This window comes from Pinus tabuliformis, chromosome 3_1, assembly GCF_031772625.1.
Source record: "Pinus tabuliformis cultivar Carrire ecotype Pingquan chromosome 3_1, CPIR1, whole genome shotgun sequence".
NCBI lineage: Eukaryota > Viridiplantae > Streptophyta > Pinopsida > Pinales > Pinaceae > Pinus > Pinus tabuliformis.
Window position 1 is genome coordinate 688,503,039 of NC_142301.1, and position 23,292 is coordinate 688,526,330.

General features: G+C 35.6%; 1 protein-coding gene across 1 annotated transcript in view; it reads left to right on the top strand.

Moving 5' to 3' along the window:
* Window positions 1–18,045, top strand: part of LOC149188996 (pyrophosphate--fructose 6-phosphate 1-phosphotransferase subunit beta-like) — a 79,811-nt gene extending 61,766 nt beyond the window's left edge. Inside the window, exons 4-6 of the mRNA XM_089410097.1 lie at window positions 16,327–16,429; window positions 16,912–17,171; window positions 17,653–18,045. Coding sequence (XP_089266223.1) covers window positions 16,327–16,429; window positions 16,912–17,171; window positions 17,653–18,045 — 756 coding nt within the window. The remainder of the gene's footprint in view (window positions 1–16,326; window positions 16,430–16,911; window positions 17,172–17,652) is intronic.
* Window positions 18,046–23,292: the final 5,247 nt, after the last annotated feature.

Below are 23,292 nucleotides of genomic sequence, written 5' to 3' on the forward strand. Positions count from 1 at the left end.
GGTTTTCAAATAAAAATTTGGTCACTGGTTAGTGTGTCTAGGTATGTTACTACTCCCTTCATTTCATGGTCAAAATTCCATCTTGGTCATGCCATCACTCCTTGTGATGAGTCATCAGTAAAATGTCTTGATCACCATCTTAGTCATCATCTCATGGTCAGTCATATTGCAAGTTTCAAGGTCCAAATCATCAGTTCATAGATCCATTAGGTGTCATTATTAAGGTCAAATCATCAAAATGGTCAAAAAGAGTCATGACATCACCTAGATCATCATCATGGGAGTAGTAATTAGGGAAAAAATGTTCAAGGATATTTCAGCTTGTTTCAACATCCTCATTCATACTCCATATACCTCCCTCAACCTTCCCTCATAAATCCCCTCATTCCATCTAAAACCCATTTTTTCTTGGAAAAATCCTTACATCCTAGCCAAAACCCATTTTTTCCTTGGAAAAACTCATTTTCAAACTCTAACCGAGATTGAGTTGTTATCCAAACTCTAGCTGAAATCCATCTCAAATTCCAAATCTGGCCGCATACCATTTAAACATTCATAAATCATGCCGCAATCCTTTTTAAAGGGTTGGGACCCGTAAACCATATTTTTATCGGTCCCTTCACTTTTGCGATACGATATCTTCCTGTATCCATTTTCCTTTTGTGATTGCGATATCGTATATTTTAAAGTCCCTCCTTCACCGATATCGCATATCACAATTTGCCCGCAGATTATCGTACGTAGGTCCCTCCTCAACCTCGTTGATTGTAATATTTCCTCTGCTTGTCGATTGCGATAGATTCTTTCTCGTCGATTGTGATAATTCCTTCCCCCTCCTATTGTGATATCGCAATCAGGGATTGTACAAGTCAAAGTCCCTCCTCTGCCGAGGTCCCTTCCAACTTGAGATTGCGATGTGCGAGAACCCTCTCAAATGCGATATTTTATGTGATGCATTATATAAACTGTCACATCTGGAAAATCGGGAAACTACCATAAATTTGTGTAAACGCCCCTCCTCTGCTTTGCGATAGTTATACAGCAAACCACCCTCCCAGATGAGATATTTTATAAGTTGTGCTTGATAAATTTTTGGGTCCAGCTTGTCGACAAAACACTATGGAACATGGTAAAGGTCCCTTTCCCTGTTGCAATTGTGATAATATAATGGCCCGAATCAATGACCCATATTTAATCGGCCCAGATCAACAGTTCATAATCCTCTCACATGGTCAAAATCAGTTCATTTTTACACTCCCAGCCACTAGTTTTCATGTAATTTCCTCCATTCATAGAGCACCAAATTATCCATTTTTCCTCCGCTCAGAGGACAGCGAGGACATTTTTTATGCATATCCATTCCACCCTCTACTCAAATAGAATGCAGAAAATAGGGAAAGCATCATAGTTCATCAATCAATAGGACTAACAACAATGTCTATTTGAGGCCTCAATTACTATCAAAATGCCCAAAATAGCACCAGAGCTCAACCGACCGATATTATTAGCAGTTTGAAACTATTTTTATAATTTTTTGTAACAAATATTGAATTTTGTTTCAAGATATTTATTTTTGTAAATGATTGTATAAATACTTCAGATTTCAAAGTATTAGGGGTTGGATGTTGTTTAGTCAAAAGCTTGTGGAGCTAGTGTACTTGTGATTATTTGTAGGAGTAATATACAGGAGTTGCAGTTATTATAGTGGGATTCATGTGGTATGTTCATTAGCAGTGTTTTTTCTTCTGTTTGTTCTCTCTACTTCCATCTCATTGCTTTCTTGTGATTGTTTCATAAGTGTTAAACAAAATTCTTAAGTATTTGCTCTGTTTTGATGAAACTCTCATATTTTTGTTACATTTTCCTCTGATAAAAATGAATTCATGAAACTCATGCTCATTTTGAAACCTTACTTTTCTACCCTATCCACCATGACAAATCAAGAATGCTAACTGAGCATGCCTACCTTGCCCCATTATATCTCTGCAAACTCATCTTTTGGAAACCCTAACCTAGCCCCCTAGACTTAGACCTTCATCCAGCAAACCCTAAAATCAAACACCATTGAGCTTAATATCTAGCCTAACATCTAAATTCCCTCTCCAGTCACTTCATTGGTTGTGAGATCCTTGAGAGAGCCCTCTCAAATTTGGTAGGGCTAAATGCTAAATCAAAAGGTTGGTTTGAGGTTACCTCTTTGGCTTCCATTCTCAGTCTTAGGACACTGAGGAGTGCTAACACCTTCAATGAACGCTTTGCCAGTTATAATTCCTCTGGTTTTGGCAAACTTGGTCTTGTCCACTGCTATCTCATGTAACCTGTGTTGATAATATTCAAGTGGAATCAATTTTCCACCAATATCCTGCAAAACTGTGAGTCCTTTCTGATGTAGAGTATTGAATTTCCTGTGAAATTTCTTAATTTGAACCTCTAAATTCTGGCACTTGTTCTCAAGTTGTAGCATCAAATTCCTCTTGGTTAAAACCTTTCTCACCTCCAAGACAACTTCAGTTTTGTCTTCAATGTTGAATTCTTCAAGTTCATCTTTTGTCTTGGAGTTTAAAACTTTAATTATCCTTGTGGAATCTCCTATTTTGTGGTCCAAGTCTTATTTTATTTCTGCTACTGCTGCTTTTGACCTCTACAATAAATCTTCCTGCTCAAAAATAATTTCAATTGAAGGCCATAACTCAGTCACTGATGCATTAATTTCAATCCAGATATTTTCTTTGGCCTAAGAAATAGTTTGTGCAATTAAAGATTCATTCTCATAAACTTCTAATTAGTTAGTTAATTTATAATTCTTTTGAATTTCAGCCAAATATGCATTATTGGACTTAATTTGTTGTTCTTGAATCTTTTGGAGCTGCATCTTGATTTTTTCAATTTCTTGATCCTTCAAAGATAGGCCTCCCATGGCCTTTGACAGTTGTTCTGCTAAATCAGTAGACGGTGTTTCTACTATGATGGTTTTTGTTATAGGTGTCCCTATTGTAGAAGTTGTCACTATAGAAATGGCAGTTGAAATAGTGAGTTGTTGTTCATTTTCTTTTAAGAGTGTTTCCATGTCAGCTTCCATCTTCTGAATTTGAATATTATGTTCAACTATCAATTTGAACATGTTTTCTTTTTCTTTTTCAAGTTGACCAACTTCCTTAGCTTGTGGATGTTCTGTAGTAGGAAGTTTAAGCTGCTTCCTCAATGCTTGAATGTCAACATTTTTATTTTTTATCATCTCTTCTGCTACTTTGATATCACTAGGATCATATCCTAGTTTGATCACCAAATCTTCAATAGCTTTGATTCTAGTATCTTTACCCAAATATGGCATTCTCTCCATTTTTAATTGTGTATGAATATTGTTCAAGGAAGCTCATAGTTTAGAGGTTGCCATGACTGAACTCGTCAATGTAGAATATGTCATTTCACCTCCTGTTTATGATGATCAATTTGATCAATGGCATGAATATTTTTAATATCAAAGGAAAAAATAGATGTTTTATAATCTTCTGCAGTTTTAGGGACTAGAACTTTAGGTTCCAAGAAAGCTAATTGAAATTGTCTCTTTTCAATACCAAGTGCATACAAATTTGATGTTGGGTAGTTGAATATTTCTTCCAAAATTCTGAATAAGTAGTGACCTTTAATGCTTCATTCTTCCTTTTAATTTCTTTGTTTCTAGCAAAAATAATTTGTTGCGTTTTATCTTGAGAGACGGATGACACAAGAGAATATGTTATCTCTTCAATTTGTGGAAGTGATAGCACCACTGTATCCTGCTCTTGTGAACTATTTCCTTCTGAATACTCTTCATGAGTGTTTGTCTTCTTTCTCCTTTTAAAAATTATGAAACATGTAGCTTGAGCTTCTAAGTATGTAGGAGACAGACTTTCTCGTGATCTTTTAGTTTCTTTTTCTTGAGGAACTAGAGTTTATGAAGATGTTTGACTAAAAATTTATTCCTCGACTTCCTATAATGTATTTTCCTTCCATTCTTCTTGATTAACATGTTATTCTATCTTTGGCCTAGTTGTATGTACATATGGTGTTGTTTTCATCTCAACTCTCCACCTTGAAATAATTCCCAAGGGATCATAGGACCAAGTAAAATTAAACTTGACTTTCATCTGCTTTAAAAAAGTATTTGCCTCCTTTGTTGTTGCTCTAGTATTGAAAATGGAAGGGCCAAACTATGCCTTCAGCTTGAATTGTGCTTTCTATTTCCTGGATACAAAATGCAAATTGTCCATATTCATCATTTGACTGATGTATTCTAAGGAAAATATCCTTACTAGAAGAAATACTAGTAACCTATAGGGAGGGAGTTCACATCCATATATTCTAATCTCTGTATAATTTTGGTAAAGGTACCAGTCTCCAACTTTGGCTTGTTCAGTAAGGTGCAAAATTCTTCTAATTTCAAGTGAAATCCTTAGTATTACATCATTGCTAGGAAGAAATAAGGACATATGAAAAGATTGGTTTATAAAGTCACTAAAGGAATACTCTTTTGTGTTCTTCCTTACCAAGGAAGTCTAGTGAATGACTAAATGAGGTTTTCCTTGTTCACCTAACTTCTGCAATGGGAATTTAAACATTTATGATTGATGAAATAAAAGTAAATACTCAAGAACTGATTGATTTTTAAATTCACCTTCAGTAGAAAATTTTAGAAACTGATCATGAATAATTTCTAACAAAAATTGACTATAATTGAAAATAAAAAAGGGGTTATTACCTACATTTAACACTAATAAAAATCCCAATATTACTTCATCTACCCACTGATTGGTAGAATAACCTAACAAACAAGTGACCATGGAAATAACCAGCCTTGACATTTCTGGAAAAACTAAAGTGGAATAGGGTGGATTAGTTCTAGGTCACTTAGAATTTTCAGGTAGGAATGACTCAAAGATACGGGCTCGTTGAGGAAATGTGAGTTTCTGATAGATATCCATGAGGGAATCGATAGAAAAGGGGTGAAGAGGAGCTTGGAAATTTATTTGGAGTGCTTGGCACATGGATTCAGGTGTAATAGAAAATAAAACTTCACTGTTTTAGGAAATTACAACCCTCTGACAGGGAAGATACCTAAGATGGCACCAGGTGAAAAATTATGGGAAGGTATGAGTTTGTGGAAAGACAAATTGAGGCAAGAAAGACTCCCAAAAACTCAATTCATCACTAACATCTAGGAATTTCTGGTTTTCCTGATTGTGGAGTTCATACAGATCGACTCGCACTGGGTTTCTGAGATTTTGTATTGATTATCGACTAGAGGCAGCTCGTCAAGGTTAGTTACAGAGGGAAATGTAGGGATTTCTACAACTAATTTCAATTTTCCTTTGTCAGAAGACATCTTTGACAATAAATTATCAGCTAGGGTGTCGAATTACCAGGCTATGGAGATCATTGGCATATGAGGATGTTTGTGCATTTGTGAAATTTGGGGCCGCACTGGTGCTGCTGGAAGAAGAAATGGTGAAAGAAGAGAATAATGCAAGGTAACACATTTTTTTAAAAGAGGAGGTTTTAATGGATTCAGCAAATTGTAACCATTTTTGGGCCTGTTTAATTAATACACTAGACGTTGGCGGGAATAATTAATTATTTAGCAGTTACTTAGTTGCTTGGTGAGAGGAATTAAAGATATAACAATTATTTGGTGGGAGCGAATAGAAGAGGGACAAATTGCGGGATATGAGCGGGAATGAGAGCGGAAGCGGGAATGAAGAGTGGTTTTTGGAGAGGGGGGATGAGTAGTTAGCAGTGTTGGAGTGGGGGGTCCTGAATTCAACATGAGGTTGCCACATATGAGCAGGCAGTTTCAGCAAATCAAATTTTTGGACCTCCCCCCCCCCACCCCCTCGTTAACTTTCGAAAGTGTGGGGGGGTCTCAAATGCATCCTCCATTATTGATTCAGGTAGGGATGATCCCATCCATTGGTTTTTCATTGCGCTTTATCACTAGGTGACACAATGTCAAATCATATTTACTTACAAAAAAATATAACCCTTTGGAAATGATACAAAGGATTTTAAAATAATAATAATATAAAATAAATAAACAGGGCATTTTGACTTGCTCGCAAACTTTGGGATTTTATTCTATTTATTTTTTTCATATATATATATATATATTTTTATATATCCCTTTTTCATTCTTTTCTTTTGATATTTTTTTTTTCTTATTTTTCTTTTCATTTCTTTCTTTCTTTCTTTCATTTTTTCTTATTTTTATTCTCTTTTCTATTTTTTTTTTCTTTTTTTTCAACATAAAGGAAAAAGTAAAAAACAACTAGGGTAAAAATAAGTTACAACATCGACTCCATCTGGGGACTGCTTCCCCCTATGGGATGTAGAGAACTTGCAGATCCATGTGCCTTCTCCTCGAGCTATGGAGTCTTTGTTGTGAAAACACACTTTGATGCTGAAATTTAAAGAAAACCGGAAATTTACAATGAACATGGTTGCAAGCATTTAATACTGAATATAGTGTTTGAGGTATTGCCCATTGACTGGAAATGAAGAATATTGTCCTTCCAAGTTGTGTAGAATGAAAGTGTTATTACCCTTTACTTCTGCAATGTTGAATGGTCCCAACCACAAATTATCAAATTTTCCATGCTTGCCTCTTTCCTCTCTTCTGGCATCCCATCTTAAAACTAGATCACCTTGTCTAAAATCTCTTTCTCTAGCCTTCCTATCAAATAAACTTTTCATTTTGTTTTGATATTGACGAATTTTGTGTTGAACTTCATCTCTGTCTTGGTTTAGCTCAATAATTTGATTGATTCTCCTTGAAAAATCATCAGCTTCTTCATATGATTCCTGTAAAAATTTCATGACTGGGAATGCTAGTTGTGTAGGGAAAATTGCTTCAGTTCCATATACAAGTTGGAAAGGGGACTTGTTAGTAGATCTTTTGGGTGATACTCTATTTTCCCAAACTGCATATTTGAGATGACTATCCCAACTTCTTTTGTGATTTTCCAATACTTTCTTGATAACCTTAACCAAACTTTTATTTGATTATTCTGCTACCAATTACCTTGTGGGTAATATGGTGTAGAATGATGTAATGAAATATGATATTTCTGACAAAACTCTATCATTTTAATGTTGTTGAAAGTTTGTGCATTGTTTGTAACTATTTGTTGTGGACACCCAAATCTAGACAATATATTCTCTTCAATGAATTTTATGACCACTGTATCAGTTGCATTCTTAACAGGGATTGCTTCTACCCACTTGGTGAAGTAATCAGTGGTTGTTAATATCCATCTATGTTGGTTGCTAGAAGCTGGAACTATTTCACCTATGAAATCTAATCCCCATTGTAAAAAAGGAGCTTCAATTAAAACTAGGACAAGGGGAAGTGCTGCTAGCCTCTATTTTCCAGCAAATATCTAACATGGGATACAACTTCTTACCTTTGCTCCAACCTGTGCAAACAATTTGGGCCAATAGAAACCTGCTCTCAGAATTTTATATGCAGTTGCCTTCCAAGCATAATGTCCTCCACAAATGCCTTCATGAAACTGTTCAATGACTCCTTCAGTTTCACTTTCAGTCAAACATAATAAAAGGATATTCAAAGGATCCTTCCAATACAAATTGGCATTTATGATACAATATTTCATAGCTTTGAGTCTAAGAGATCTAGATTGATTTTTGTAAATTCAGGAGGATACTTTAAATCTCAAAGAAAATTCACTATGTCTTTATACTAATATGAAAGTAAAAAATTCATCAATATGTAAAGGAAGAGGAACAAGATTTGAACTGGAAGAAGGTTCTTGTGGATTCTTCTTGGTTGACATTTGAGAAGGTTCTTGTGGATTCTTCTCTTCTAAAATCTGAGAAGGTTCTTGTGGATTCTTCTCACTTGAAATCTGCAAAATGGTGTTGATACCAAGAATATTACAATTTGATTCAACCAAAAGTTTAGCTAAACCCTATCCTTTCACCAATTTGTTAGGTCTGATATCTAGATCAAACTCAAGTATCTTGGCAATCCATCTTCCCCTGTTTCCATCTGTATCATGTTATGTTAGAACTATTTTGACTATAACGTTGGGGACATAAGCAATAACAAGAGAATGTAAGACATAAATCCTGAATTCTTTTAAATCTTGTACAAGGGCATAAGCTTGCTTCTCTATGATGTCATATCTTAGTCCAGCATCTCTCATCACCTTGATGAAAAAGGCAATTGGATGCTCATATCCATCACCATTCCTTTGTAGTAAGATAATTGTTATGGTAGTTATGGTAGTGTTAAGGCAAAGGAGAAGATACTAAAAAGTTTTGAGTAATATGGACTTGATAGTATTGGGGCTTCTGAAATGGCTTTCTTGATCTGTGAAAAAAGAATATCTAGCTTGTATTGTCCATTTTACTTCATGATCCTTTTTAAGCATATCAGTAATATCTTTCACAATCTCAGCATAATTAGGTATAAATATTCTTAAGAAATTTATTTTTCCTAAAAATGATTGAATTTCCTTTTTGTTTCTAGGTAAACTAATTACCTAAATTGTTGAGACTCTTTTTGGATCAATAGCAGTTCCGTCCTTTGGAATTATATTCCCCAATAACTTTCCTTATTTCATTGCAAAAAGTGACTTTTTGGGACTAAGAGAAATCTCATATTTCCTGCATCTTTCAAAAAAAAATCTCAAATGTTTCAAGTGTTTCTCATCAAAATCAGAAAATACAGTTAAATCATCAAGATAAATGACAATAAATTTTTTTATCTCACCAACAAATGCAAGATCAATTGCTCTTTGAAATTTTGCTCCAGCATTGATTAAACCAAATGGCATCTTAGCATACATAAATGTACCCCATGGAGTTGTAAATGTTGTATTTTCTTTGTCTTTTGGACTAACCAGAATCTGGTTATATCCAGAAAAACCATCTAACATTGAAATCATATTTGAACCTAAAACCCTCTGAAGTAGTTGGTCCATTTTTGGTAATGGATAATTATCCTTTAAATACAATTTGTTCAGATTCCTAAAGTCAACACATAGTCTTATTTCACCATTTTTCTTCCTAACATGTACTAGGTTGGCTATCCATTCAGAATATCTTAAGGGAAAAATTATTTTTGCATCCAATAGTTTTTTAATTTCTTTCTCAATGATTTGAAGCAAGACTGGGTTTATTCTTCTTAATTTTTGTTGAAATGGTTTAGCTTCAGGTTTGAGAGGAATTTTATGTTCAATAATGGTTGTGTCATAGGTATTCAATTCTTCATATTACCATGTAAATATATCTCTATAATTTTTTTAAAAATTAATATATTTCTCTTTGATTTCTTGAGGCAATGATGCTGAAATTTTAACATTTCTGATTTCTTCAGAAGTACCAATATTATAGTCATGAACATATTCTTGTTGTGAATTTAACAATAAAGTTTTTGAAACATCATTATGATCAAAAAAAAAATTCAAGGGAAACTAATCCTTTTGGAATGTAATCATTTTATAACTGGATGATATCGTGATCAACAATTTTCAGTTCTAAATGTCAATTTTGATTATCCTCATTTGATTTGATATCATCAATGTGTTCTTCTTCTGCATGTAAAGCAGAAAATTCATCTATTGCTTGTAAAAAACAAAATGTTTATCATCTTCAAAAAATTGTGACTGTTTGATTATCAGGAATGGAAGGCATGTGTTTTACTTCCATTTGATAATGCAATTGCAGAGGATCGGGTATTTAAAAGACCTAGCAGAAATTGTCAAATCATCAACGTGAATATTTATTCTCTTGGGATTTATGTGATATTGAAGGCTTGAAAATAATTATCTACACAATCCCAATCTTCATTCCTATAAGCTCTAATCCTATGATGCTTAGTTTGACAAATATTTCTGATTTGTTTTAGAATCAACTCTGAATCACCATATACAACCAAGTTTTCAACGTTTAGACTTCATATTCTAGACAACAAAAATTAGGGCTTCATATTCTGCCACATTGTTTGTGACCTCAAAATCTAATTTAAAAGATTGGCTTATATTTTTCTTATCAGGAGATATGAGTACAATTCCACCCCCCACCCCATCTTTGGAAATTTCTCCATCAAAATACATTATCCAAATGTTAGTGTTTAAAATTTGAGGGGTATTAATAGTTTCTTGAATGTTGATTTGAGGATTTAGAAGATTGTTAGCAACTAAATTAAAGCATCCAAAATATTAATCAATTACATAAATGGGATGATTAATTGCTTGATTTTCTTTACAAATTGTAATGATGAACCTTACTTCTTTGTATAGTCTTAAATGTTTACCTCCATAAACTAGGATTGTAGCATAAGACATGTCCATTTTCATAATTCTCCCTAACTTGGCATAACAAGATCTAGATAATAACATTCCAAATTTTGGGGGAATATCTATAACAACAATGTCTGAGACTACAACCTTAACAGGGATCTGAGCAAGTGTTACAACTAAATCCTTAATTAATCCAAGGCAATGAACTTTCTTGGAATCAAAAGTATACACATCATGATAAGGTTTAGTGATTTGTAATTGAAGTTGATCCATTATTACTTTAGGCATTATATTATGGGAAGTGCCAGAATCTAACATGAAATTATATAAAAGGTAATCATGAATTTTCAAGGTGACATAAAAAGGAGGTACACTTTCATCAATCATATCTGAACTAGGACCAAAAACAACTTGAGGTTTTTCATCCTGTAAACTAATGACATCCCCCTCTACATCAACACTTGAAGATTGAATCCATTTAGAGACTTGATGTTTATAACCTAGATTTTTTTAGAGTTCAAGTAATGAGATTGGAATTTTAACTCTCACTAACTCTTTTTCAACATTAAAAAGAGTTGGAACAGATTTTTCAGCAATATCTTGTTCTTGTAACTAATTATGTGGTTGAATTCATGATGTTTTTGTTTCAACTGATTTTACTCGACGGTCATCAAAGATAAAAAAAAAAAAAAATCTTTCCTACCAGGTCCTAGTCTTGGTCTAAGGTCATACCTTCTATTTAATTCAGCAATGAGGAATTCAAAAAAAACTTGATACTTGGAAATTTGAGAATTTTCTTGATTTTGAATTAAAGATTGATCTTGAGTGATTGGAACAATAACATTCTATGATGATGGATCTTCAAAATAATTGATATCATTTGTATTGACAGGAACAATTTCTTCAAGATCTTGATCATCAATCATTAGGGGAGGTTGAATTTGTTTATCAGTGTTTGGTCTTTGCAAAATTTGAGGTTGAAAAGGTCTTCTATATTGAACTTGTGGTATGTTTGCAACTTGTTGGGTTACTCTAGGTTGAGTTTCCATTCTTGAGATTTTATTACATTCATTTTTTATTAGATAGGTTATTTCATCAATTTTGTGATCTTCATCTTTATTTTTTTATGATTAGATACCTTCTTCTCTAGCTTTCATCCTCTTTTTAGCCTTAGCTTTCAATTTAGCAGATGTTGATCTATTAGCTTCAACTTCAATTGCATTAGTTTGCATGTCTACTAAAGTTTCTGATTTTCTCTCCCTAAGAATTGTAGAAAAGTCATCTTCAAATTATTTAGAAAACCTAACCTTAGTAGCAGTAAATAGAGGTTTGCAATCTGAAGGCATTTTGTTATAAAGTTACTGAATTTCTTAATGAAATAAACTATAGGTTCACCAGATTTTATTTTTAAGTCTTCAAATTATGTTAAGTAATAAACAACATCCTTTTTAATTCCCCATTGATTTTTCAAAATATTGACTAGTTCAGCCCACGAATTAATGGAATTAGCTTGAAGTTGTCTGAACCATATTCTAACATTTCCTTCAAGTGATTGAACAAAGAGTCTTGTGTAGACATCTTCATGTTCAATATTCATGTTATCAACAAAATCTAGGAATGCAGCTAAGTGATCTTCAACAGATGGCACAGTCTCTCCATTAAATCTAGGTAAATGTTTTAAATACCCATCAGGAAAAGCATGAAGTTGGGTTGTAGGTGGAAGGACTAAGGCTACATAACGTGCTACCACGATTGGTTGAATACCAGCCATTTTATGTTGTGATGGGGTTGTATTTTTAGGAGAGACAACTTTACTAGAAGAAGGAGGTGATGAAGGTTTGGGTTTTTGGAAGAATTGAGGATTAATAACTCATTTTTGAACTTCGAGTAAAACCTTTTCAGGCTCCTCAAAAGCTATAGGATTAGTATAAAAACTAAGTTCCTATTTAGATTTAGTAGAAATGGATGGATAAGTATGTACAAAAGAAGATTTAAAATCAAGTGGTTTAAACTCAAAAAGAGAAAGTTTAGGATCGTCTTCACTATCACAAGTTTCAAAATGGGAATAAAGTTCAAAAGCCTCAAGTTGATGCAATAAAAGTGTAGTTTGAAGATCTACTTCTCTAGAAAGGAGTTCTAAAACTTTTGGAGGAAGATCTCATCATTTAGCAGGTACTGGAGTTGACTGTGAAGGGTGAAATTGCGAAGGTACTTCAGATAGAATAAAGGCAAAAGTAACAAGAGAGGCTTCTAACCTATGTCTAATTGATGTAATTCTAACTAATCTCTCTAGATCTGATAAAGGAGAGAAAATCTTTGGATCTAACTATGATCTGGTATGCTTGCGTGAAGCCAAATTTAATATGTAGAGTCATCAAGTGAAGGATTTTAGCCTACTGACCTCTTATTCACCATTAAGAGGCAAGTATAATCATTGTCCCAGGGAAACAAGCTTCAATATTTGTTCCCCGACAATAGCGCCAATCTGATGTTGTCCTTTGTAGATAGTCTTAGGCTAAGGGATTGTTCCAAAGCATCTAAAATAAGGTTTTTGAATTTGAATAGATCATGAATGCTTAAATTTTTAAACAATTGCAAATCCTAAGTACTTCCGAGAAAACATAAGGGTTTATTCTTCATTCTTAATAGAATTAAGCTTTAAAATGATTTGGAAAGAAAAATTTAAGAAGATATACAATTCCTTAAATATTCAGATTGAACATCTAATTTGTTATATATAGCAGATGCGTATAGAATTTTTCTATAGCCAAATAGTACATGTGAAAGAGATGACAAAAGGAAACAATTAAAAATTTTAGAGGAATTAACTAAGATAGAAAGTTTCAGTTAATTAATCTCTTTTCATAACGATAACTTTGCAGGAGATTTCAGAGAGATTGACATTCAATCTAATCTTACCCAAACTTCTATGTTATCTTGAACATGTTCAGGGAAAATAAAAATGAATACATAATTGAATAACCATAAGAATTCATAGAGATACACAAGTTGCTCAGAATGAATCCAAAATCCTTCTATTAACTTCAGAAATAGCTTAGAAAGTTACAAGCATGTCCACTAGTTCCTCACAAGGGTTCGACCCTTTCTTCTTTAAATTACAATATATTTATAGAGTTCGATTTCAAGTATATCTAAACTTGAATTAAAAAATTTAGAAAACATAATATCATCCAAAATAGTTGGGATATTACAAAAATAGAAGTGAAAAATATTAGATCTGAACTGATTTGAACACTTTGCACAGATTTCGAGGGTTGTTGTTGATGATTGTAGCTATAAATATGCTTTTTTGTTCATTGACCCTATTAATCTGTTGTCTACTCCTAAAATTTAGCATTTTGTTCCTATTCGATGAGCTCACATAATTTGTCCCACCTCTTTTCACCAAGGATAATTTTTTTTATAAATTTTTTGTACGACCCATCAACTTCAGTATATTTTCAAAAGTGTGCCTAGTTAGAAACATATGCTTAATTTCATGTTGAATTAGAAAACCATAACGTAAACCTTCAATTAAGGCTTTACCAGTTAAAATTCCTCTAATTTTGGCAACCTCATGTAACTTGTGTTGATAATCTTCAAGTGGAATCAATTTTCCACCAATATCCTGCAAACCTGGGAGTCCTTTCTAATGTAGAGCATTGAATTTCCTGTGAAATTTCTTAATCTGAACCTCTAAATTTTGGCACTTGTTCTCAAGTTGTAGCATCAAATTCCTCTTGGTTAGAACCTTTCTCACCTCCAAGACAACTTCGATTTTGTCTTCACTGTTGAATTCTTCAAGTTCTTATTTTTTCTCGGAGTTTAAAACTTTGATTATCCTTGTGGCATCTCCTGGTTTGTGGTCCAGATCTTCTTTTATTTATGCTACTTCTTCTTGTCACCTCTGCAATAAATCTTCCTTCTCAAAAAAAAAAATATCAATTTAAGGCCATAACACAGTCATTGATGCATTAATGTCAATCCATATATTTTATTTAGCCTAAACGATAGTTTGTGCAATTAAAGATTCATTCTCATAAACTTCTAATTGCTAAGTTAATTTATAATTCTTTTGAATTTCAGCCAAATATGAATTATCAGACTTAATTTTTTGTTTTTGAATCTTTTGAAGTTGCATCTTGAGTTTCTCAATTTCTTGATCCTTCAAAGATAGGTCTGTCATGGCCTTTGACAGTTGTTCTGTTGAATCAATAGACTATGTTTCTACTATGATGGTTGTTGCTACAGATGTCCCTGTTGTAGAAGTTGTCACTATAGGAATGGAAGTTGAAATATTGAGTTGTTGCTCTTTTTCTTTTAAGAGTGTTTCCATGTCAGCTTCCATCTTTTGAATTTGAATATTTTGTTCAACTATCAATTTGATCATGTTTTCTTTTTCTTTTTCTTTTTCTTTTTCAAGCTGACCAACTTCCTTAGCTTGTGGATGCTCTATAGTAGGAAGTTTAAGCTACCTCCTCAATGCTTGAATGTCACCATTTTTATTTTTTATCATCTCTTTTGCTACTTTGATATCACTAGGATCATATCCTAGTTTGATCAGCAAATTTTCAAGAGCTTTGATTCTAGTATCTTTAGCCAAAGATGACATTCTTTCCATTTTTAACCCTGTATGGATATTGTTTAAGAAGATTGTAGTTTAGAGGCTACCATGGCTGAACTTTTCAATGTAGAATATATCATTTCACCTTCCTGTTTATGAAGGTCAATTTGATCAATGGCATGAATTTGTTTAGTATCAAAAGCAAAAATAGATGTTTTATAATCTTCTACACTTTTAGGGTTTTGAACTTTAGGTTCCAAGAAAGATATTTGAAATTGTCCTTTTTCAGTATCAAGTAAAGACAAAATTCGATGTTGGGTAGTTGAAGACTGCTTACAAAATTCTAAATAAGTAGTGACCTTTAATGCTTATTTCTTCATATTAATTTCTCTGTATCTAGTAAAAATATTTTGTTGCATTTTATCTTGAGAGATAGATGACATAGGAGAACATGTTATCTATTCAATTTGTTGAAATAAAGTAGTAGGAAAACCTTATAGCACCTGTAGCCTGCTCTTGTGAACTCTTTCCTTCTAGAGACTCTTCATGAGTGTTTGTCTTATTTCTCCTTTTGAAAATTGTAAAACTTGTAGCTTGAGCTTCCGAGTCTATAGGAGACATACATTCTCTTGATATTTTAGTTTCTTTTTCTTGAGGAAATGGAGTTTTTGAAGATATCTGACTAAAAATTTATTCCTCAACTTCCTGTAATGTATTTTCCTACCATTCTTCTTTATTAACATATTGTCCTATCTCTAGCCTGGTTGTATGTACATATGGTGTTGTTTTATGCTCAACTCACAACCTTGAAATCTGTTGGACACCTAATCCTAAATGGGTTAGTGTGGAAGCTGAATAGACCAAAGCAGTCCAAGAGACCTTGGGATCTGAAACCCAAGAGTCACATAATGTACTATAAATGTATATCTCATGTTAATAAAAAATGTATTGCATGTTTTATCTTTCATATCTCTCTTGTTGTCCATGTGTGTTTAACATGGTATCAGAGCGGGCGATCTCCTGCCCTGCTCCATTGTGAGCCACCTGTTTGTGTGGCCTTTGTAAACCAATGCTCTCCTCTTGATGATACTTTTCTGAGCATTTCTTAGAATAGAGGATGTTACCTCTATCAGCGCTGCCATTCCTCTGTTGTGAGCAGTCCTGGCCCTGTGCCATATTCTTTTCCAGCGCTGCCTTATAACGCATCTGTCCATGAATGTTTGTCTGTTTGCCATATACCTTTTACAAAACCTGCGCCCTGCTCTTCTGTTGTGCTGTCATCCTGACATTGAAACGCTTGAACGCTGTCCTGACAGAGTCTGAACGTTGTCCTATTCCTAAACGTTCACCTGAGCGCTGTCATAACCTGAGCGTTGTCCTGTCCATAGGGATCCTGATACTCCACTAAAATTTGTTGTCTGACAAAAGAAATTATATTTGTTCTGCATTATTCGTTTTCTGCAGTGCACTGAGCGTTATTTGCATTTGAATTATTTGGAAGTGTGCGTTGAAGGAGAAGGAGATCGAATTCCAGCGCCTTCTATCATGGAGATTGCGGACTTCGAAGGTGAGTGGCCTTTGGATTTTCGTTTCTGAAACCCAAGCCTAATAAATCGGAGGCGTTTTTACTGCCATGGGAAGATGGATCTGTGTGGGGTATTTACGCTGGCCTTCACCTCTTCCACGGTAAAATTGTACCCTTTGAATTAATTATACGCCTTAAAAACGGCTTTTCTGGGAATAGTTCTCAAAGTATTGTCGAGCTCAAACGGGTTCATTTCTGGATCCATTTGTTAAATGGATTTCTGAAGCCAAAACGATGGTTAGATGTTTTTTGGATACGATTTGGAGTCTGTACAAGCATCAATGCGAAGTTTCTCTTCGGTTTTCTATATTTTGTGGAAATTTTGAGTAATTAAGCCGGAAACTTTGTCTCTGTTTTGTGCGTCGTACGTCCTCGCCCTGGTCGATGTTGTCTCCTTTCTGGTCGATGGCTATTCGTTCTCCGTAGAATTTTGATCTGCTGGACGTCTTCTCACACCCACACAGCCATACACGCTGCTGGAAGTCCAGAGGACATTGCTAAACTATTTCCGCAACTCTACGAACAGCCATCGGTCCATCTCGAGCCGAGCGATACAGCGGCTTTACAATTAGACCGAAAATTGAACATCGGTGTCGTGCTTTCTGTTGGCCAGGCTCCAGGTGGTCACAATGTCATTGCGGGATTGTTCGATTACGTGCAAAATAACACTAAGGATAGCACTTTGTTTGGATTCAAAGGTGGCCCAGCAGGAATAATGAAATATGTGGCTGGGTATCCTGTAACAGTAGCGGGAGATGCAAGGGGATGATTATATACCTGTGTATTGTTTCTATTGTCAATGGCGGGCTTTGCCTGCTGTAATAACCATTTTATTGTTTCTACACCATTATACTGGAAGCCCAGCGAGAAGGTGAGATTTAGAAATTCATTAGATGCCAAGTTCAATAACCAATCAATGGTTTGCCCACCTCTGTTGAAGCCCAGCCTTCTGGTCAGATTATGAAAATTTCCCGTTTGATTTGGCAATAACCAATCGACGGTCTGCCCGGTGCCATTGGTGTAGCCCGTGCCCGTGTCTCTGCTGGGTTCTGTGACGAATTCCAGATGTTTAGTATACTTTTCGTACTTTTCACGGCGTGATTGAACTTTCGGGGGGACCTTTGTGTTTGTTGCCTCTTGCTTCGTTTCCAATCGTGCATTGGCTTTTGTAGGGGTCGTCTTCACTGTTTTGGTAGGCTGGCGAGCAGAGTTGTTGGTTGTTGCGCCAGATTTTTTTGCCATCTTTTATTTCTTGCAGTGGCCGAGACAAAATTGAGACTCCCGAACAGTTCAAGCAAGCGGAGGAGACTGTACTGAAGCTTGATTTAGATGGTCTTGTTGTCATTGGTGGAGATGATTCAAATACAAATGCCTTCCTTCTTGCAGAAAAATTCAGAGAGAAAAAGTTAAAAACACAGGTGATTGGCTGTCCAAAAACAATTGATGGTGATCTTAAGTCCAAGGAAGTTCCAACAAGTTTTGGGTTTGACACAACTTGTAAGATTTATGCAGAGATGATAGGGAATGTGATGGTTGATGCGAGATCAACTGGAAAATATTATCACTTTGTGAGGCTTATGGGCCGATTTTTCCATTAAAAGAAGAGCCATACGCTGCCATAAACCATTAAAAGAAGAGCCATACGCTGCCATAAACTGTGGGTCGATTTTATGATTGCACTTTCAGGTGGTCAAACAATTGCCTTCGGTCAAGCATCTATTGCATCTACACCAGCTACATCGTCTTCCATTCCTTTTGGTAATAAACCGCCTGGATTTGGTGGTAGCACATTTGCATCTTCACCAAGGTTCTGCGTTTTGTTTTTCTAGTTGAATTTCCAACTGATATTTTTGTTATCAAGAAACCCAGAGCAGGACAGAGTTTGAGGCCATTCTTGTGATATCGCAGCGTTAACCATATGTTGTCTCTAGTCATTGATATTTACGCTGTCTCCATTCATTAACATACCATTGTTTTCTATTTGTTTCCTTGTATAACATTGCGCTACTCATACCTCCATATGCATACGCTATCCATATACCACCGTTGTCCATTTAAGTAACGTTGTCTCATGTGACTCTATGTAAAGCGTCTCTCACATTATCGTGTGTTTTTAATTATGGTTGCTTCCATATGCCATTAAGCAGGAGAAACAAAAAGGATTTCTTATTTCTGGTCGGCAGCTTGAGTTTGGAAACAAGAGCTTACTTAATTTAGGCTATACGGTTGATGAACTTTTCTAACAGAGGCTACACAAATTTTGGAGCTCTACAAGTCAGATTTCTGGTTTGGTACGAAAGTAGGAAACGTGGTCATTTATTGATTTGATTGTTTAAATAATGGAGAAAATTCATGGATTATTGGAGTTTTTAAACACTCTAATATTATCGGCTGATGGAAGCACAGTTAAAGTCAGCAAAGACACTCTCAAAGATATTCAAACATCTTTACAACATGCACAAGAAAACATTGATTTTTTGCAGCTTGAATCACAACTACAGCGAGAAGAGCTACATCAAAATAGACATCATTCTGAACCTGTTTCTGTTCAGAACATTGAGACTGCAACCCATCAACAGCAAGTCAATAATGTTACTGTTCATTCAAATAAAGCAGAAATTGTACATGCAGATGCAGAAACTCAGTCTGCACTTCCCAAGCCCATCATCAGACCTTGGGAACAGCTTGTCCACAACAAGCACAGAACTGGTCTTGGATATGACAAGGACTTGTCCTTTCATATTCTAGACTATGCCAAGCCCATTCAGTTTCAGAGTGCTGGATTCATTCATGACAGTTCAACTGCTCCTCATGACAGTTCAGCTTCAGCTGTTCCAGACTCTGCCCCTCTTCCACAGCAACAACAACAACAACAACAACAGATCGTGAAATGCCAACACTGTGACCGAGTTGGCCATCTGAAAGATCACTGTTTTGATCTTCATCCATGTAAGCACTGTCATAAAACCAGCCATTCTTCACACAGATGCTTCAGAAACAAACGTCCTGCAAGAAAAAAGATTCATCTTGGATGGATCGCTTCTTGGCAATGGGCATCAACAGCCAAGAAGATATTCCAAACACATGTCAGAACTTGTTCCAGAGTATTGAACAGTCTTGCAGTTGAGTTTTCTCCATCTTCTCACCTTGTATCTAACAGGGGGGGAAATGATGGTCATCTACAAGCTTCAAAGCCACATCAAGTGAGCCTGAGCCACAACCTGTCACACCAGTTTCAGAATTGTAGCCAGAGACAAAGATGCCTGAACATGCCTTCAGTTGGAAATCTGGGACACTTCCTCTAGCAGAAGACTTCAGCTTCTTGCCAGTTTTGGAAGAGTTCCAGGAACACAATTGAGAACACTTCCTCTAGCAGAAGACTCCAGCTTCTTGCCAGTTTTGGAAGAGTTCCAGGAATTGCATTAAGCATTCCAGAGTTGTTGGTTATCCTTAAACCATCACAGGTTGAGACTTCCCTTTTCAGGTTGAAGTTTTACCTTTTATGCGGGGTGAGACCTCCCTTTTATGGTTGAAGGTTTCCCTCTTTAAAACAATAGGATCACTTCCTCTAGCAGAAAACTTCAGTTTCTTGCCAGTTTTGGAAGAGTTCCGGGAACTGCACTAAGCGTTCCAGTGTTGGTGCTCATCCTTAAACCATTGCCCTTTATACCAACATTTCATAGAGCACATTTAGCCTAGTGCTGCCATGCATTTTTTTGCACAGTTTATATTACAGCTCTCTTCTTGGACTCATACATAACCCTTCGGATTAAGGGGGGGAATGTTGGACACCTAATCCTAAATGGGTTAGTGTGGAAGCCGAATAGACCAAAGCAGTCCAAGAGACCTTGGGATCTGAAACCCAAGAGTCACATAATGTACTATAAATGTATATCTCATGTTAATAAAAAATGTATTGCATGTTTTATCTTTCATATCTCTCTTGCTGTCCATGTGTGTTTAACAAAATCATTCCCAAGGGATCATAGGACCAAGTAAAACTCAACTTGAATTTCATCTACTTTAACAAATTATCTGCCTCCTTTGCTAAAGCTCTAGTATTGACAATCAAAGGGCCAATTTGTGCCTTCAGCTTGAATTCTGCTTTCTATTTCTTGGATACAAAATGAATATCGTCTATATTCATCATTTTCCTAATGTATTCTAAGGCAAAGATCCTTATTGGCACAAATACTGGTAACCTGTAGGGAGGGCATTCACATCCATATATTGTAATCTCTGTATACTTATAGTAAAGTTAGTAGTATCCAATTTTGTCTTGGTCAGCAAGGTGCAAAATTCTTCTAATTTCAGGTGAAATCCTTGGTATTACATCGTTGCTAAGAAGACATAAGGAAATATGCAAAATTTGGTTTACAAAGTCACTGAAGGAATACTCTTATGTGTTCTTCCTTACCAAGGAAGTCCAGTGAATGACTGATTGATGTTTTCCTTGTGAATCTAACTTCGGCAATGGGAATTTAAACCTTTCTGTTTGATGAAATAAAAGTAAATACACAAGAACTGATTGATGTTTAAATGCACCTTCAGCATAAAACTTTAGAAACTAATCATGAATAATGTCCAACAAAAACTGACTTTAATTTAAAATCAACGAGGGGTTATTACCTACAGATAACACTGATAAAAATGTCAATATCACTTCATCTGCCCAAGTATTGGTAGGATAACCTAACAAAAAAGTGACCATGGAAATAACTTGCCTTGACATTATGGAAAAATTGAAGTGGAATAGAGCGGATTAGTTCTAGGTAACTCAGAATTTTCAGATAGGAATGACTCAAATATATAGGCTTGCTGAGGAAATGTGAGTTTCTGATAAATCTCCATGAGGGAATCAATAGAAAAGGGGTGCAGAGGAGCTTGGAAATTGATTTGGAGTGATCAGGATATGGATTCAAGTGTAATGGAAAATAAAACTTCATTGTTTTGGGCAATTACAGCCCTCTGACTGGGAAGATACCTGAGATGGCACCACGTGAAAAATTCTGGGAAGGTATGAGCTTGGGGAAAGACAAATTGAGGCAAGAAAGACTCTCAGATACTCAATTCATCACTAACATCTATGAATTTCTGGTTTTCCTGATTGTGGAGTTCATATAGATCAAACTCGCACTGGGTTTCTGAGATTTTGTATTGATTATCGACCAGAGGGAGCTCATCTAGGTTAATTACAGAGGGCAATGTAGGGATTTCTACAACTAATTTTGATTTTCCTTTGTGAGAAGACATCTTTGAACAACAAATTATCAGCTAGTGTGTCGAATTACCAAGCTATGGTGATGACTGGCATATGAGGATGACTGCGTATTTGTGAAATTCAAGGCCTCACTGGTGCTACGAGAAGGAGAAATGGTGAAAAAAAAAGGAGAATGCAGGGTAATACATTTTTTTAAAGAGGAGGTTTTAACGGATTTAGCATATTGTAACCGTTTTTGGGTGTGTCTAATTAATACGCTAGACATTGGTAGGAAGAATTAATTATTTAACGGTTACTTAGCTGTTTGGTGGGAGGAACTAATGATTTAATGGTTATTTGGTGGGAGTGAATAGGAGAGGGACAAGTGGCGGGGTATGAACAGGAGTGAGAGTGGAAGCGAGAATGAAGAGTGGTTTTTGGGGTGGGTAGTTAACAATATTGGAGTGGGGGGTCTCGAACTCAACGTGAGGCGACCACATATGAGCGGGCAGTTTCGGAAAATCAACTTTTCGGACCCCCCTGTTATCTTCGAAAAATCCACAGGGGTCTCAAATTCACCCTCCATTGTTGATCCGGTGATCCAGATGGCTCTAGACACATACAAAATTTATCATCGTCCTCATTCCAACGGTGTGAACGGCACTCAAATCCGAGCTCGTATGAGGGAGATAGAGCTCTTCAAAGTTTGACATGACAAGGTAAAAAGCGGGGCCCACAATGTGCCACGTGGCATCCCAATCAGCAAGTGAGACCCACGGATTACATGGCAACCAACTAATGGCCTATTAGCCATTGACACTTGGTGCTCATCCATTGGTTCCTTCTCTCCTACAAAAAGATAAAAAAACAAAATATTAAAATATCTTGTAAAAAATAAAAATAAACATAATAACCAAAATTCATATATATTAACAAAACAAAAGTTAATATATTAAAAAGTTTGTTATATTAAACTTATGCCATAAAAATTGGGCATATTTGAATCCAACCAATAAAGAGCCATCCAACGAATTAGTATGGAGTGGTTAGTAAAGATATGTCGCATATCAAAAAGGGTCATTAAAACAAACATTTACCATAGTTAAATCAACAAATATCGTGGGTAGTGTTAAGCCATATGGCATATGGTTAGGAGGCCAAACGTAACACCTCAAACCTGTCACCGTAACGACTGTTAAATATAACATAAAAGTTCGACACCACATGTAACCGTCCTTCCAAAAATAATGTAACCGCGCTTCTCGATGGAATGTCGCCAGTGGTTTCATAATCGCTGGCTATAAAGGTAAACTATATTGTTATTTCAATTTAACGTGGGCAAGTTTTGACCTTGGGATCTCCGGCTCCTAGCACAGTAAGTTGACCAATGGGCCAATGGCCATTTGTTGTTATCTTCGCCTGGCCGTATAATTTATAAACCTGCATCATTTGCTCAACATGGGGAGGTAACGAAGGATCGGCCGAACGAAGGCAGAACAAAAGCACGCCAAGCCTATGGAACAGTGAGTTGCAGGAAGGCAAAACCCTTACACATCCGGAAGGCAGAATGATTGCATGCATTTCAAGACAGATTCTCAAAGAATATTCCTTGATGCCTGAAGATTCTCCGGGGAGGTAAAATTTC